The sequence below is a fragment of the Aspergillus welwitschiae genome (assembly GCF_003344945.1).
Source record: "Aspergillus welwitschiae strain CBS 139.54b unplaced genomic scaffold BDQ94scaffold_2, whole genome shotgun sequence".
NCBI classification, from domain to species: domain Eukaryota; kingdom Fungi; phylum Ascomycota; class Eurotiomycetes; order Eurotiales; family Aspergillaceae; genus Aspergillus; species Aspergillus welwitschiae.
In genome coordinates, this window is record NW_020798696.1 from 1338363 (window position 1) to 1356133 (window position 17771).

A 17771-nucleotide genomic window follows, 5' to 3' on the forward strand; every position below is an offset into this window, starting at 1 on the left:
CTTTCTCTGGCCCCATCAGGTAGTTTTCCCTCCTCACCACTATCACCACAACTGCAAACAACCATGCTCCCCACAAGAGGCATTGCCCTCAGAGGCCACAAGAGCGCTCGGCCGCAAGCTCTAGCCTGCCAGATTTGCCAATTATCCGCACCTTCCGCGCCCCTTCATCAATCCGTACGATCCTATGCATCCAGTCCGTTAACCCGGAATGCGCGCCCAGGCCAATTGCGCCCCCAAAGAAGCCCAAGAAACTCCTGGACTCCGACTACATACGCTTCCATTCCCAGAAGGTTTGATTCCACCAAACCTGGCCACCCCACACCAGCGGACTTCGAAGAAGCCGTGGACCAGATCGCCCACGAATGCACCGAACTCCGGGGAACGGACTCTGTGCCCTCCAACGACAAGGTCGTCAAACTGCTACAACAATGCCTGCGAATTGCAGAAGCCATGGTCCACCCGGAGCAGGACACCGGCAAGAACCAGCAACCGGACGAGATCTCGTCCCTCCTAGACCTAGAGGAAGGGAAGAACGCCGCTACCCGGAAACAAAAGCAACCAACGACCACCACATTGCCCCGAAAGACACCCGAACAGATCATTGATCAGCTCTGCAAATCTGTCCACAACCTCCTGACAGATGAGAAAGTGTTCATCTCTCCCGAAGCCCTGACCTGTTACACCAAGATCCACGCTATGCTCAAACGCCCCGACCACTTCCCGGAGATCTTCCATCTGTACGCGAACAAGCCAGTCCCCGAGGAGAACAGCTCCCCTGTTCGATACCACAAGGCCAAACCCAAGAGTATCAACAGCGCCGTGCCCGTCGAGCTCGCAGACATGGCACTCGATGTCGCTATTGCCCAGCGCAACCTCTCCCTAGTGTTGGCCATCATCGACACCACCTTTAGCACCCCGGCGTTCCGTCGCGCCAAGGTCTTCAAGAGGGCAGCTGTCCCCTTGGGTGGAATTGCTGCCGCGCCTGCGGCTTGCTATACCCTTGCTTCATGGGCCTCGACGCTGCAGAACACAATGGACCCGAGCACAGCGACGGGGATCGCTTTCGCGGCGGGTCTGGCATACGTCGGGGGAGTCACGTCGGTTGGAGTCCTAGCCATCACGACGGCGAATGATCAGATGGAGCGGGTTACTTGGCAACCAGGTGTGCCGCTGCGGCACCGTTGGGCCCGTGAAGAGGAGCGGGCTGCCTTCGACAAGGTTGCGCTCGCATGGGGTTTCAAGGATATCTACATGCGGGGTGAAGAGGAAGGTGAGGACTGGGAGAGTCTGCGGGAATTCATCGGCATGAGGGGGATGATTCTGGACCGGACGGAGTTGATGCCTGGAATGCAATGATACGATACTATAGTCCCTCTGTACCTACTGTACCATACTGTCTACAATAGAAACCTACACCTACACCCACACCAGCTCCAACTTATATGAACAATGAATAGAGACCAAAACCCAGGATCACATTATTATCCACACCATAAGTAGCTAAACTATGATACGAAACACAACCCCAGAATCCCAGCCCCTAAAAAAAAGGTCGTACCCCCAGCGTGACACATAACTTTTTCTTTTAGGAAAAAAAGCGACCCGCTTAGTACAGACGCTTAGGGGGAGACATGGTAGCCTTGAGGACAAGGCTACCAACGTTCTGCCAACCCTTCTTAAGCAGAGAGACAAGGTAGTTGATGGCCAGCATGGTGTTGGCGACGAGCTCGTCCTCAGTCATGCCAACGTTGCCGACGGCAACACCGAGGCAGAGAACCTTCTTAAGCTGGAACTTGATGGTGGACTTGACCTCGTTGACCTTGTTGGCCATGTCCTCAGCGTGAGAGACGGGGGTAGGGAATTTACCGGCTAATCGATTATTTAGTATTTCATCACGACTGGGGGATATTATGGGGAATGTGGTGCTTACCCTTGGAAAGACCAGGACCCAAGAGACGGGGGATCTGCTTGATGAGGGTGTCGGAAGCAAGGAAAGCATCGTACTTGCGAGCAAGCTTCTTGATGAGCTTCTTGTTCTTGTTCAGCTTCTTCAGGTCATCGGCGGACATGGCGTCAATGCCGTGGTGCTTGGCACGGTCGAGATCGTGCTGGTCACCAAGAACACTATCCTCTTATTAGTACTTCTGTTCCCTTGTCTCTCTTTATTCCGTAGGAAGATTCCGGTGGTATCATACCAGATGGTCATGTTGGGACGGGGAACGGTAGGCAGCTTGATGGTGCCAGAGAAACGCTTGTCACGCTGGGGGTCGTAGTTCTTCAGACCGATCTGAAGCTCGACGGTCTCGAGGAAGTTTCTCTTCTTCTCATTCTGAGAGTAGTTGAGCAGCTGCTCGATGTTCTGGCGCACTCCGGCTGTTCATTTATTAGCATCTCTCTTTCATACACATACACCTATTGTTTCCATTGTTGGGGAAAAGAGGCAACATACCGACTGTGATCTTAGACATGGTGCTGACAGTCTTCCAAAAGAACTTGAAATCCTTATGGTGTGGCTCTGCGCTGAATATCGGGTCAAAAGATCAAAAGAGGGAAGAAAATCAGGCTGGGCGCCGCGCTGGAGGGCCGCGAGAAAATCCGTTACTCCGCTTTGTGTGTGGATGAATCTAGCGCGTTTGGGTTTAGCGCTGCCCTAATTTACATTTGCTGAGTAATGTGCATAATTCGGTGGTTGTGCGGGGCCGTTGTGAACATCATTTATTTGAGAGGTTGCAGGTCTAGATAGTCGGTGATTGGTCAGTTATTGTATGTTGGGTAGTGATTATAGTATGGTTCATTTACTTTCATGTGGTTAATGTGAATTTAGCAGACTGGAGTATGTGTTCTAACACAAGAATTTCATTACGTATTCGTGTCCATCACATGGTTAGCCGAACACAGAATGCTTCTCATAGTAGTCCGTCAATGTAGATAGTATCATAATCATTCAGAAAATCTAACAGTCATCTAATCCTGTACGCGAACGCTAAATCAAACTTTACCTTTCCATCTATCCGCAGTGGAATCATTCTTGTTTAAATCATTCTTATATCCGAAATATACCGCTCATCCACGCAGCAACTCACAATTTCGCCTGAGCCTGCGCCTGCTCACCCTCACTCACCAAGCCAGCTTCAATAGCCTTGATCTGCAAAGCCAGAAACTTAGAGTAGATCCGGCACAAGGCGAGGTTTCCGCCCATGTACCAGAATCCGGGATGTCCGCTGGGGCGCCACATCTGTAGAAGGAACTTGTTAATAATGACCTCCAGAAATAAAAGGCAAGAACATACTGCATTAATTTCTCCCTCCTCATCGAGATCCCAGACATCGCGACATCGGTCCGCAACACGGTCACCCAGAACTTTCCGTACCGTCGTGCGCATGTTGTCGTAACCAGTGGCGAGGACAACGACGTCGGCGGGCAAGGCTGACCCGTCCTTCAAAACAAGACCGGATTCCGTGAAATGAGAGATCCCCTCCGGGCTACGCTTAACCTTGATCTTTCCCGACGCGATGAGCGGGCTACAGCCGACATCAATGTAGTATCCGCCGCCGCGAGTCATATACGCACGGCCAAGACCAGCACCGTTGACGCCAAAGTCCAGCGCGAAACCAGCCTTTTCAAGGCCACTGAGAAGATCTTGCTCGGCGTGTGCCACGCGCTTGGTGAAATGCTCCCCCAAGGCAAATTGGACAGCAAATGGTAGACATTCGTGAAGCAGGTCGGCCTCTTCGGTGGGAGGTCTGCAAGGGTTAGTAAACTGTGCAGACACGAGACAGAGACCTGAGACGTACCCGTGATCTTCGTGTTGACCCTCATGCATCATAAAGATACCCTTCTCCACTGTAATGACATAGGTCCCGCGTCGTTGTAACATAGTCACCTGCGCACCGTTCTCGCAATAATTTTGCGCAATATCATGACCGCTGTTTCCAGTACCCACCACGACGACCCTTTTGCCTGCTACGTCGTAGTGGGATGCATCGCTGTGCTGACTGCCGTGGTATACTGTGCCCTTGAATTGAGACTGATTGGGGAAGCTGGGAACCAAGGGCTCGCCCGAGTGCCCCGTGCACCAGATCAGGTGGCGTGGGTGCAGCGTGCGCTCGCTCCCATCGCCGCGGACGACCACTATAGTCCACTGCTTCTGAGCATCATCATAGTCGGCAGATTTGATAGAGGTCTGAAGCCAAACATTCAATTCCATGATCAAAGCATAAGCCTCGAACCAGTCGGCGAGTTTGTCCTTGGGGGTGAATTGCGGCCAATTCTTCGGGAAGGGAAGGTATGCCATGTGGGTGAATTCTGCAGGGTCATGGGTTACGAGGGTCTTTAAGGATAGGTCAGACGGCAGTCAGAATATGCGTATAGCAAGCGGAGCTCACCCTATAGCGCTTCCGCCAATTATCTCCGATACGTTCGTTCCGGTCGACGATGAGATGCGATATCCCGAGAGAATTGAGCCGAGCGCCCATGTTGAGACCTGCCTGGCCTAGAGGTTTCTTGGTTAGCTATTTTCGGCTGTACTCGGAAAGGCAAGGTTCGCGTACCAGCTCCGACAATAAGGGCCGTAGGCTCTTCTTCCTTGAACTCAATTGTTCTCTGGCGTCGCTCGAGCCAATTGCCCTGGCCGAGTCCACCAGGCATGGACTCGATAGTGCCATCCGCTCTCCGGACGCCCAATGGCTCCTCAAACGTTTTCAATTCCTGCAGAGTTGTGTACATCGCATATGCCTTCCACTCTCCGGCATCATTCTGCGTCAGATGAATGACCCCGGAGCCACGCCCAACCCTAGTCTCGAAGAAGATGATGGAGTTTATCCAATTCAGTCCCTCCACGGGGCTTTCCATCCTGGGCTGAAATTTGCCCTCATGTTGCAGACGCAGAGCAGAAAGGCCCGCGCGAGGCTGATTGGCAGCCAGGAACTCTTGGATCTTTCCGCATCCCTGGATGGTACGAAAATCCCAGACCAATGCGAGCATATCCCTCCACCAGGAATCCTCATGGAAGAGTCCTGCTAGTTGGGAATAGTTCCCCGTGGCGAGAATGACCTCCAGGTTGGTAATCCATCGCTGGGCAATAGCTCGCGGATCAAGCGGACCGATGGAGGATGGTGTTCTGGGGAGCCGGATCACGTAGTTGCTCTGAGCAAGAGACATGATGGGAAGAGGACCACTTTCACTGTATCTCCGTAGAAGCGAACGAGAGATGGAGCGGCTGGGGGAGGGAGGGTCAAGTTGAAGAGTATGAGCCCCTCGTTGTATAAATACCCCGAGCTCTCCACATTGGACCCATAGTTCTATCATCGACCACAGCTGGCGAGGGGGAGCGGAACCCGCCCGGAAGAGTAGCAGGTGGACATGCTCCGATGGCATGCAGCGGACCGCAGAGAAGTCCGTGGATGATGGGTCATATCCAGCCCTCGAGTCGAGTCCCACTCGTTTACGGACGTTATTCGTGGCGGTCCCGAGTGGAGTGTTGAGCAGCAGCAGCAGTTGTCAGTTGTCAGCTGTCACTGATAAGAGACCATCGTGGCTGTCGATCCTTCATCATGCAGTGACTTGATGATGGGATGGAGGGGGGAAGTTCTGTCCCAGTCTGGGCCTGGCGATGATCCAGCGCCTAAATTGCCCGAATCGGGAACTTTTCCTGAATTATCAGGATCTCTCGGCACTCTTACCCCGCAGATCATTGATGTCTTCCATCTCCAGTTCGATGAAGATACTCCATGTCTGTGCTTGCTGTAGGGGGGCAAAACTGCCGAAAATAAACAGGATAGAGTGGAAATCCTGCCGATGGCTGTTTACGCAGGATAAACATGGCTGACCCCTACTGCAGTGAAATCGACACCCTTCAGTCTTCGCTAAAAACCCCCAACATGGTAAGAATATGGTTTGACTATATTTATTTGCTCTCAAATATGACAAGTAGGCTTTGCACTGGTGGATTTACTCCGTCATAGGATAATACACGCCTTCCATACATCTGATCTCCATCAACACGACACTGCCTAGCATACTCTGGAAATTTAGATAATTGCCAATTAAGAGGGACAATAGAGCCCTGAACTGGGACATGTCTTTACTGGAGTATCAACCATGGCTCTGAAGAGACATAACTGCCTTGAAAGTCAAGGCATTGTTACTATGACTCTCTGTCTTACTCTCAAGGCATCCAGAGTTGCTCGTCAAAGCTTGCTTCACTCAGATTACATACTCGCCCCAAACTCAGTAATTTCAGACTGTTCACATGTACTTAAGGAACAGACATTCGGGGGTGATGGATGTTAATAGGACGAAAACAAGCAAACGAGCTGTATAGAAAGCCAAGAAGGCACATTACTGAACGTGCCAGGGGAATGTATAGAGTCGGCGAGCTCATTACAAGTTAATAGAGAGAATCCAAATCGATTCCCCGTGACTGCCTGGCAACTAAGGTCAAGAATAACCTTGCCATTGACAAGCTTGACAGCAACTCACTTCCAACTTTCAATCTCCAAGGAATTCATAGCAGGAGCAATGCCAGTGTAACCTGCCCGAAACCGTTTCTCTGACAGCCCCCGCGAACATTCCAATATTTCGCAGGCATCCGGCTTTCCCTCCCCAATCCGGAACCAACAAATCCGGATCATGGCAAGGGATGCAACCACCAATTCACAATACACTCGGTGAATGGATCATTGTCTCACCAATGTGTCCCCTTACACCGACATGCATGGACCCTTATAAAGCGGCCCCGGAATCAAGGGGGACGAGGGGTTACAGCACAACAAAGACACAGGCTGCCGACTCGCTGAATTCGTCCATTGTTGACCGCGATCGTCGTTCTTGCTTCATTCAGGTACCGCCATTCTCCTCTTGCATCTAGTTATAGTTATATACTTATATCCAACCTGCAAATCCTTCGCAAATCTGCTCATACCCTCTCACCCACTAACTCATCCACGCATTCTTAGAGTCTCAAACTTGCTTGCGAAAACAAAGATGCTTTTCAAATCCACCTTCCTCGCAACTGCCACGGCTTTGTGCCTCTCCGCCACGGCTACAGCTCAGGGCGCCAGCACCAATGCCCCCGTCGTCACAGACAATGATGATGTCCTCTACTACGCCCAGCTCCAGCCCAAGGATAACACCACAGTACGCGGGTCTGTAACCATCTTCCCTAAGCCCGATAGTGTGGGTGTCCTTGTTTCGGCGCAGTTCTGGGGCATCCCCGACAATGACCAGCAGTTGGGTACGCCTCCCTTTCCTCCCGCTCCTTCAATATCTATCCCATCATATGGGCTTGTGTTTAGAGTTTCCCTACGAATCCGAACCCAAACTCAAACTTTGAGTTAATAACAAACCTACACCTCAATACTAACCTCTTTATGAAATTGATCAGTCTACCACATCCACCAAAAGCCAGTCCCTCAGGACGGAAACTGCTACAGCACCGGTGCACACCTGGACCCTTACGGCCGGGGCGATGCCACCCCCTGCGACATCAACGCGCCACAGACCTGTCAAGTTGGCGACCTCAGTGGCAAGCATGGACCGATCTGGGCGCCCGACAACGAGGTATTCTCCACCACGTATACGGACTGGTTCCTTTCCAATGTGGAGGGGGAGCCTGCCTTCTTTGGAAACCTCTCGTTGGTCGTGCATGCAGCGGATAACTCGCGCCTGGCGTGTGGAAACTTCGTGCAGCTGAAGTAAGACTGGATGAATTATTTCTGCTTAGGACCTTCATGTATTGTTAGTCTGGTGTGTAGGGCTAGTCTTGGATTAATGCTTTACCATACACTTAGTACATTCATGCTTATGTGGAACAGCACACAGCCCCAAGGTGTTGTTTTGCGCCTAGCTACCAAGTAGCTTAGCCTACGATAACTTAATGAAACCAAAACTCCTCATAGCCTCGCTCTAAAAGCATGCCTGAATCTCGAAAGTACTTTATGCTGACATATGAATCATTCTACTTCCTGACATGTCTAGATCTCACCTATTTTGTTCCGTCGGACTACGACACAACCGCATCGTTCTAAAGATTACTTACGATAGAGACTGCCGTAGCAACTTCAGTTCCCTGTCCTTTCTTGTATCCTGACCAACGCAGTAAATTGCTACGAAAGTAAGCGTCAACAATAGTAATATCATCAATTACTCCTTGTAGCAGAGAATTGAATAGTACTACAATAAGCCGCAACCGAAATAGTAACAGAATGCGCAGACCTGGAGTGGATTATAAATGGAAATGAAATCCAGCATTCACCTATTTATTGAATTATTCTTACTAAGATAGGTCTACATTGCAGACTACCTAGACTATAGTATTACTGTAAGAAGTAATTCCTATGCTTCGCTTACGATTCTCCTTTGAATCAGAGATCTTGGCATTCATTGTTGGATTATGTTGTCATGGACTGTATATGGAACGATAGTCGTGTCCTCTTCAATACGTACGTAGTAGTCATCACAGAAATATCATATCACGAGCAGTGGCAGTATTTAGATCGAAATGCTGCGTTTGCTGCATTGTCCGGGGCGACTGGCGTCCATGCCTGGTGTGTGTGTATGTGTGCGTGCTCATAATCAGCACGCATTGCTCGCCCACATGCCACCTGCCAAAGGGGTTAAAAAAAGAGTCCCGCGGAAGTGGCTGCATGCTGACTGACTGACCATCCCAGGTACGGTCATGCCGAAGACGGACACGGCAGCCAATGGTGGCCCTTTTCATTTATTTTTAATGCGACATTAGCCAGCTGAGGCTTTAATGGCATATTCTTGGCCAATGAGCATTTCAGGTCGGTTGTCCATCTAGACTCTCAATCCTGCTTTGGATTGCCTGCTCGTCGTATTGACCTTCTTCGCCCTCGTATTCCTTCAAGACTACGGTCCGCATGAGCCGTCGCGGCGCCCGGCGACCTGTGAACAGCTCGAACTGGGCGAAACCTTGCTCCGGGAGGACATCTAGTCCGTCCAGAGCGACCCAGCCACGGTGCGAAAGTGCTCGGATTTGTTTCATCAATGGGGTATTGAGCGTTTTATACGCCAACTGTGTACTGGTTAGTGTCGTTCAGATTACAGGGTGTAATTACAGTGGTATTTGACGAACCTCCACAACAACGCCTCCCGTCGGGCTTTCGAGCCACTGCACTGGCATTTCGAAGTTCGGGGCCGGCTGCCCTCCGATGCTGTGAGTTGGGATACATGAACAGACGACGGTCGGCTGCTTGTAATTGGCAGGCCAGCTGTCCTGTAGGCTTTGCAGCACGTGCACCTGAGGCCGTGCCGCCGACCCGGCCTGGCCCGGAGAAGGGAGATTCTGGCGATTATAATGATAGGCGAGTTTTTCAGCATTCGCTAGGGTCCGATTGTAGACGAAGATATTCTGCACGCCCAGGTGGATCATGGAGTAGATGGCAGCGCGCGCCATGCCACCCGCGCCAATGACTAGCCCAGTGGACGAGGGGCGGATGGCGTTCGCGGGTGACAGGCCTCTTCGGAAACAATTTCCAATTCCGATCCAGTCGGTATTGTCTCCGTGCAAGGCCTTGATCGGCCCTGCGCGACTCTTCTCCATGTACAACGAGGAATTATCGGCGTCGAGGGCTTTGTCTCCCAGCCTCCGAATAGGAATTAGCGTGTTCACGGCGCCAATGGCTCGAGCATGGGGAGACATGGAATGCAGTAGCGGAATGGCTTCGGTTTTGAACGGCAGGCTGACACTGGTGCCACCAAAATGCGGATTCTCCACCAACTCATTGAGGCCTCGCAGAGTCGACGACTGGTGGAGCTTGTAATGGTGCGGCATTCCGCATCGCTTATAGGCGGCATTATGCATGGCAGGAGACAGACTGTAGGTGATGTTGGCGCCGAAAACAAAGAAGTGTAAGGGGTCCAATGTGAACGAGGCGTACAGAGCCTCCTGTGCCTCACGCAGGGTAATACACGGCAACCCTTTGGATTGCATCTCGGCGACCATTGACGGATGGGTGACAGGGGTCAAGATCGGGTTGAAACAGCATGACAACCGGCCCAATGGGCCCGCATTGTACGCGATGACAGGCAGTTGCGGGGTAGGAAGGGACTTGATATGGTCGCGAAAGCGTTGCACGGCAAAATTGTCGTCAATTGTCACCGCCGGCTGTGTCAACCGAACCATGTCGCATCCTAACCTTTTGGCTCGCTCGTAGAGCTCGACATACTGTGCATCATCCCAGCCCCGCGCCGGTGGCTGCGTAGCAGCAAAGTGCCCAATCACTTTGCTGGACCCTTTATAAGCTATGACCTGTGAAAGTACCTTGTCGTCGTAGGACATATCTACTGTCACAAACTCCGGGGCTAATCGTAGGCCGTGCTGGACTAATTTGAGATACTCAGGATCCGACCGCCGCGAGGGATCCTTATGTTCTGCGCTCAAGCCATAACGACATACATTACTCTCCACATGGTATATTAATGGAACGACCGTGTTCCGTCGGACATTGGCGAACGCCCGACTAATGGTATCGGCAAAGCTCGAGTCCAAACCGAGATGGGAGGAAGGTGGCTCGGCCACATCCAGCTTCAGCTCAAACGCATCGGAGGTCGACTCTAGCTCCTCGATATCCAGATCACGTTCTAACATGGACGAGATAGGGACGGTTACGGCATAAGTATAGGTGCGCGATTCAACTGGTTGCATCGACAGAGGGAAGGATGAGTTATGGCGGCTGAGGTCTGTGGTGTCGCCCGTTGCGAACGCAATGAAACACAGAAAATCCCGCTGTAATTGTTTGAGGGTAAGGAAAGGAGTGATTGCTTGGACTCGTTGATCAAGCTCCGATTCTAATTGCGAGTCATGGTGACCGTCTTTTGGAATCGGATGGTCCGCAAGGCCCTTCTCGGAGACATTGAAGAATTCGAGGTTGGAACAGGCGCGATATATGGGCCCCGAGAGTTCCAGAAAACGACGAACCTTGTCTGTGTTCCACGCTTTCAGGTAAGACTGGATGCTCTCGGGGTCTCGGAGGATGTAGATGACTGGATGGGTTTTCGCGTATTCCCTCAGCAGCGTCTGCCCACTGCGCTCCATGGAACCAGGCCCGCACGCGATGACGCAGCCTTCTTGGTTTTCGGAGAGCATGGACTCCATCACCCTGGCTTCCTGCTGACGATACTCCACCAGATCGAACTCTTTCTTGTAGGAAGCGCGTGTACGACCGGTCACCTGCTGAAAATACCGGTCTGCATCGATCAGTCGCCTACCCGAGGTCGCCGCCAGAATGACTGCTAGACTGGACTTTCCCGTGCCGCGGATTCCGGTCAACACAATGGACGCATTGGGAGCGAATTTCCTCTGAGCCTGGAAAGGCCCGTCAAAAGAAACTGGCGACTGACGATTGGAGCTCAACTCGCGCAAGGAAGCATTCAACCAAGGCGACGCCTCTGAGTGTTCCGTCTGGGGAGCGGAATTGACACGGGGACGTGGAGGCGCATCGTTGCCGGGAGTAGGATCTACTGCATGGGGGGTATTCGAGGTGAAAGGGAGATGCGACAAGCGCCTGCTGCTCTGATGCTCGACCGGACCTTCCAGCTCGTCTAGCTTGCGTTTGGGAGGATTCACGAGGATTGACATGTCGTGCACAGGGAATTTTTGTTCTGGCTATACACGAGAAATCACAATACTGAGAAGAGGGCGATTATTAGACCCACGCATGGCGTAGGACGCGAGAGCCGAGAATTAGTTCCTGCGGGACCGACCGACGCATTCGAAGGTAAGCATTGGGTTTGACACGATCACGGTGAGCCTGCGGAGGAGCAATCCAGCTACTTGTGTGAGCGACGTAATAATAACAATAATAAGAAAAAGAAGGCGGGAAACGAATGCTCAAGACCCAAGAGTGTGGGGAGAGATGAGCTAGGGGAGGTAAGATAGTGTAGGATAGGGTAGGGGGAGGGGGGGTGTGGGATGGGAAGGGACAAGGAGGGACGAACCAACCTGGAGTGGCTGCAGGGAGGGACTGGCGTGTTTGACGAGAAGGTGGAGATGGAGAATAATCAGTTAGTAGGTAGAATCGTGAGGAGGAAGACGAAGTGCGATCGAACCGCGGGGAAGAAACGACTGCCGAGCGGGTGGATACACTTTTTTGGAGCAAAAGTGGTTGCGGACAAAGGCTCTGCCGTCGCTGGGCGGTATTTTTCGTATCCCTTTCGTACCTCATGTTACCGCCACGTCCGGATGACCCGGAATGGCTCCGGCGGCCGAACAATCAAGTTGTTAAGGAAAGTTTAGTACGTTGCAGTAGACTCGAGTTAGTTAATCAAGTTAGTTAGTTACCTGGGATGTGCCTTGTTCCTTGTCCTGCATTGATACCCCGCGGGGAGAGCAAATCAATCATTCCCCAGAGACGTACCAGGCAGCAATTAACCTAGTACTTTTTTACACTTAGTTACATACTGAAATGTACACGCACTTTGGGTGCGGCTGGAAAATGCCATGCGACACAAGACTTGGCTTAACTAGTAGTCGTAAGTCAGTGGTAGATGGGGAAAGGTAAAGGGTCTGAAATGCTGGAATCTGAATGGCTCTCCACACCTTCTCTCTTCCCCAAGTTCTTGCTAAGGTTCCCTCCCTCACCCCCGGGCTATTCGGACTACTTCCTAATTCCCGAACCTGGACCAAAACCTCCCACATTATGAGTCCACAACAATCCACAATCCACAATCCACACACACAAGAAGGATTCATAATTTGATTACATTTTGATTTCGTATTACCAAATGGATCCTCGAGCCCCCCGGCGCTTTACTCTATCTTGTCCACCGGGGACAATTAGCGTTTCCAATCCGTGGATTCTGATGGGCCTCTTTGGCCTCTTTGGCCTCTTTGTCTTTACACTTTCCACCGCAGTAGCTTTTAGTTTCCCCAATCGCGATGCAGCAAAAGTGGCCATGGGGGCGGCGCTGACGCTCTCCCACCCGCGGGTAAGAAGTTAGGGCCGGCTTTTTCCCCAACTTTCCTCCAGCCGTCATGTCCGGCCAACTTTTCCTTTCTCCGCTCTTAGATCTCTCTCCCTCTCCTCTCTCCTCTATTCTTTTCCCATATTCCATTCTTCCCCTCCACATCGGTCCGTCCTTTTTTGTCTTACTTTGACCTGACTACCTTCCCCTTCTCTATTAGCTGCCTTTTCACCATCCCTGTCCTATCTGACCGCCACTACTTTAGTCTCCTCGCCCTTCCCTGTTTGTGTTTCGCTGTCGCCCGCTCACTGGCTCTCGCCTAATCGTTCCTGCGGTGGGGCGGCCTCCAAGGGCCAATTTATGAGGTACTACCTGCCGCCGGCAAAGGATTCATCTCTTCGGCCACCCTCTCTGGAAGATGAACATGCGTCCGGAATTACCATCTAGTGGACCGTTGGATAGACGATCATGAACAGCGACACGCGCCAAGCCTCCGGGCCTGGTAGCAAGTCAAAGCGGCGATTGACTGACGTCGAGGAAAATGGCAAGCAGAGCCCTGCTGCAGACGACTTTGCCTCTAACCCCAAACGCCAACGTGTCTCCCGGGCTTGCGATAGCTGTCGCTCCAAAAAGGACAAATGCGATGGCGTGCAGCCCGTGTGCTCGACTTGCGCCTCGCTCTCGCGGCCCTGCACCTACAAGGCCAATCCCAAAAAACGAGGCCTTCCGACCGGTTATATTCGCACGCTCGAGCTGCTATGGGGTTTGGTCTTCAACAAGATCCAAGGCAGTGAGGAGGTGGTGCGCGCCTTGTTGAAGGCGGCCAATATCCCCAGCCATCTGGCGACGATGGGCAAGGAGGCAGAGGGATCCGATACCTTATTGTCGTCGTGGAAAAACAGCATCGTCCTGAGGGAAATTGAGCGACTGTTGACGTTTCTGGAACAACCCGAAGAGGACCAAGCAGGTCGTTTACCGGGCGAGAGTGATTCCCCGCAAGATGCTGAAGGCAGCAGCGTCTTGTCAGCAGAGGCGCTGGAGTGGAATCTTTCAGAGGTGATGGGAGAAGGAAGAGAAGGCTCGTTAGCGGTGGTGTCTCCCATCAAGACCCCGACCGCGGCATTGACGGCTAAGAGCTCCGGGGTGCGGATCACGCGAGACTCTGCGACCCAAACAGCCATCACCAGCGATTTAGGGGAAGACGCATCGAGCCTGTCGCTGGGTAGGTTGGCGCAGCGCCCGCCCGACCAGGCCGCCCTTCCCATTCCCATCCCCCAACTTCCCTCGAACGCCTGGCCCTTGTTAGACATCTACTTCTCGTACACACAATGCTGGTTTCCTATCCTCGAAAAGCACGACATTCTCCGAACAGCGTTTCGTCATAATGAAGACGACGCTCAGATCTCCGCCACCTCGCCGGGTTCGGGTGATTACGCCGCGTTGTGGGCGGTCCTGACACTAGCCTCCATCCAGGAGGCCTCGATCTCCACAACGCGACAACTGACCGACTTCGCTGGTGATCGCCCTGATCCGGCGCAGCTGTACGCCACGGCTAGACGCCTCATTCCTGGAGAAAACGGGCATCACGAGCTTGGTCACGTGCAGGCATTGCTGATCCTATCCCTGGTAAAGCTGGGCCAGCAGGACTGGTCAGCAGCATGGCTGCTAGTCGGACAGGCTGTCCGCATTGCTCAAAGCCTCGGGTTAAATCAGTCCACGGGGCAGTCGAAGAGCGCGGAGGAAGGCAAGAGCGTACCACGGTCTAAGCACGTTTTTCTGGGATGTTTCATCCTGGAGACATTGGTTGCAACGCAGACGGGACAGGTGCCGTCGCTGCGCAAACCAGAGCTCATCAAAATTGGCCCGATCAACGAAGACGGGTTGGAGGAGTGGCACCCGTGGGAGGATCAGACGGGACTGCGCCCGGTCGAGCCGTCACGCGCTTCGTTCCACCGCGGTCCTCTCCACGCCTTGAGCACATTCAACCGACTCACTTCGCTGATGTGCATCCTGAATGACTTGTGTTGCTTGAAGCAGACGACGAATGGCCCCATCGCGCCCTTGGAGGCGCTGGAGCGGCAACTCCAACTCTGGGTGTCGGCGCTCCCCAAAAGCTATCGCGTAGATCTTCAGACGACCCCGGTCAAGGTGGCTTCCCCACACATATTCGGACTGGAAATGATGTATGAGAGCGTCGTGACGAACTTGAGCTTGCAGTTTGCGTTGCAGCGGAGCGACCGGAACATGTCCGAGATGCCGCTGAAGAAGCGTGCCACGGAGAGCTCAAAACGGCTGCTCCAGTTGCTCCAGACATACATGGAAAACTACAGTCTTTCTGCCACTTGTCCAACGTTCGGGTTGATTCTCACGAGTGGTCTGCCCCCGACCGGAGAACGAGCGGCGCCGCTGCCATTCGAACTGGATCCCGGCCTCAAAAGTAAACTTCAATCTTTCTCCACACATTTGGCGACTGTCTGGCATATCAAGGACAGGCCTGACATGATTGTACCGGAAAAGTCGCCGGATCTGACCGCATCGATAACACCTGCGCCCGCCCGACCGAGAAGCCTGTCCAACCGGGATACGGGTTCGCTCCACGCTTTCGCTCAAGCTCCGCTGGGCGCGGGCGAGCCGGCACGACGAGTGAGCATGTTAGAGGACAACCGGACCAGCATCGCGACACCGGATGCCTTCTTTTCGAACGGGTGGATGCGAACGCCCACGGTCGAAGACAATGTGGCACTATCTATCCCCACTCCTGCTCCGTCACTGAATATCAACCAAGGCGGCGAGACCGCCCACCCTTCCTCTCAACTCAAAGAATCTGTTCCTCCTAACCCTCTGTCCCACCATCCACGCTCCTCCATCTCTTCTACGAAACCGATCAATGGCACAGGCACACCACTGATGCCGGATCTAACCTCGCCTTTCCACGCTACTGCGCCACAGTACCCGCCTCCGTATGGTGATACCAGTCTAAATCTGGGATCGTTCGTCGACATTGACGGATACGGGCCGCCGCGACGACCGCGGATTGCGCCGGACCTGGATGCGCTGTTTGACGAACTGGCGTCGCTGGATGGGACCGAAAAGTAAGCCCTAATTTAGTCTACCAGATGATCTTTACTGACAGCTGCAGGACGGACAACCAGCCGGAGTTTATGCAAAACCTCGGGTTTGTGCCCGATGCGGGGGTGCCAGAGCTGTACTCGTACTCGAGCCAGGTGGAGCCGTTCCTACTGGCGCAGACGCAGCAGCAGGTACCGTGCGAGGTGGGCGGGGTCCGACGGGGGTCGCAAGCAGAGGGAAAGAGATGAGCGGCTAGTGTATTGCTGCTGCTCATTTGAAACCCACAGGCCTGGTTCCAGTGGACTGCAGTTTGGTATGTAACTGAATGCTATCCAGTTGTCGTTTGATACTAACTTGTAATGTGCAGACAGGCTGCAACCCCGATCCAGATTCCGCTCGACCTCTCGCATCAGCGACAGCACCGAGGAATAGTGTATGGATTATTGTAGACATGACATACGGCCCAGTATCACTTCAAGTAAAGAAGTGAACCACCCAGAGGAAGGGAAGAAGAGAAGAGATGGACTGGCTTGATCTACTCAAAAGCCGCGATGAGTGACGACGACCTGAACTGTACATATATGCATATTGCAACCGATAGTATACCCATACCATACATAACAAACTTTTCCATACCCTCATAAAAACCCATCACTAAACCCGCATAACATAACTCACAACTTCACCCCCTCCTTTTTCAACGGCGCCCAATTCCTCGCCACATACTCAACCGCAACCCTATACCCCTGCACGCCCAATCCCACAATAATCCCACTTGCCTTGTCACTGAAATAACTCTTGTGTCTCCACTCCTCCCGCGCATGCACATTACTCACATGCAGCTCGATGAACGGGATCGCAACCCCCAGCAACGCATCCCGGATCGCGACGGATGTGTGTGTGTACGCGCCCGGGTTGATGATGATTGCGTCGACGGAGCCCCGCGCGGCGTGGATGCGGTCGACGATGGCGCCCTCGTGGTTCGATTGGAAGGAGTCAAATGTGCAGGAGAGAGAGGTGGCGAGGTCGGCGCATGATGATTCGACTTGAGACAGCGTCGTGCTGCCGTAGATGTGGGGTTCGCGGGTGCCCAGGAGGTTGAGGTTGGGACCGTTGATGAGGAGGATGGATTTGGGGGTGGGGGTTTGCAATTCCATTGTGATGTTTGAGTTCTTTTAGGAGATGGAGGGAGGAGTATGTTGGTTGTGTTGTAGTTGGTGGTAGAAGGAGGAAGTATGTGTAGAAGTGGTGGTAGTATGAGTATGGGGTTGATGAAGAGTGTAGGTTTAGGTTTAAGTATTCTACTACGTATGTATATCTATGGAAGTATCGGGGATGACTTTTACCTAGACTGCCTCCCTCTTACTCACTGAGTAATGCAGTCAATCCCTTGGATTAGGTAGGGTTTGGCAGGTGTAATTGGGGTAAGGCTAAGGACTTGGCCGGGGCTGAGCGCTTTGCCGGGCTGGTGCCGACGTGCCGAGCGGGGTATGATGGTTTGTATTTGATGTAATGGTGGAGGTATAAGTATAGAGTTGTAGGCGAGATTACAGTGGTTGACGAGTCATGAATAGCTGGTTAGTTCTTACTGTTTCGTTCTTCGGTGTAGTTCTTGTTGTTGGTCTAGTGTTATCTGATGTCTAGCTGCATTGTAGCGGTTAGTATTGGCATACACGTATAGACTAGTCCCTACTAGGCTAGGGTTTTGTGTGGCAATACCATGTCTTCGATTCGCTCTCCTGGTTGAGTCCACGTGAGTGTGCACACACACGTTG

At 52.7% G+C, this 17771-nt stretch overlaps 6 protein-coding genes across 6 annotated transcripts; 3 read left to right on the forward strand and 3 right to left on the reverse strand.

The window, feature by feature from the left end:
- Window positions 1–32: 32 nt before the first annotated feature.
- BDQ94DRAFT_134611 (uncharacterized protein) lies at window positions 33–1448 on the forward strand. The gene has a single exon (XM_026764505.1). The coding sequence runs from the start codon at window positions 64–66 to the stop codon at window positions 1354–1356; it is 1293 nt and encodes a 430-aa protein (XP_026631801.1). The 5' UTR covers window positions 33–63; the 3' UTR covers window positions 1357–1448.
- A 158-nt stretch (window positions 1449–1606) lies between these two features.
- Window positions 1607–5160, reverse strand: BDQ94DRAFT_179721 (flavin-binding monooxygenase; the record flags this gene model as incomplete). The annotated part of the gene is made up of 9 exons (XM_026773460.1): window positions 1607–1869; window positions 1931–2124; window positions 2196–2373; window positions 2450–2520; window positions 3084–3235; window positions 3290–3743; window positions 3795–4330; window positions 4386–4492; window positions 4551–5160. 9 exons carry the CDS (start codon window positions 5158–5160, stop codon window positions 1607–1609), a joined length of 2565 nt encoding a protein of 854 aa, XP_026631802.1.
- Window positions 5161–6984: 1824 nt separating this feature from the next.
- On the forward strand, window positions 6985–7698 carry BDQ94DRAFT_165877 (putative cytosolic Cu/Zn superoxide dismutase; the record flags this gene model as incomplete). The annotated part of the gene is made up of 2 exons (XM_026770424.1): window positions 6985–7234; window positions 7385–7698. 2 exons carry the CDS (start codon window positions 6985–6987, stop codon window positions 7696–7698), a joined length of 564 nt encoding a protein of 187 aa, XP_026631803.1.
- Window positions 7699–8678: 980 nt separating this feature from the next.
- On the reverse strand, window positions 8679–11602 carry BDQ94DRAFT_179722 (putative quinate pathway repressor protein QutR; the record flags this gene model as incomplete). Its single annotated transcript, XM_026773461.1, has 2 exons — window positions 8679–9037; window positions 9098–11602. The coding sequence occupies 2 exons, from the start codon at window positions 11600–11602 to the stop codon at window positions 8783–8785; spliced, it is 2760 nt and encodes a 919-aa protein (XP_026631804.1). The 3' UTR covers window positions 8679–8782.
- A 1451-nt stretch (window positions 11603–13053) lies between these two features.
- On the forward strand, window positions 13054–16384 carry BDQ94DRAFT_47848 (putative C6 transcription factor QutA). The gene is made up of 3 exons (XM_026775870.1): window positions 13054–16019; window positions 16067–16309; window positions 16364–16384. The coding sequence occupies exons 1-2, from the start codon at window positions 13396–13398 to the stop codon at window positions 16242–16244; spliced, it is 2802 nt and encodes a 933-aa protein (XP_026631805.1). The 5' UTR covers window positions 13054–13395; the 3' UTR covers window positions 16245–16309; window positions 16364–16384.
- Window positions 16385–16670: 286 nt separating this feature from the next.
- Window positions 16671–17153, reverse strand: BDQ94DRAFT_165880 (type II 3-dehydroquinate dehydratase; the record flags this gene model as incomplete). The annotated part of the gene is made up of 1 exon (XM_026770425.1): window positions 16671–17153. One exon carries the CDS (start codon window positions 17151–17153, stop codon window positions 16671–16673), a length of 483 nt encoding a protein of 160 aa, XP_026631806.1.
- Between the last annotated feature and the right edge of the window lie 618 nt (window positions 17154–17771).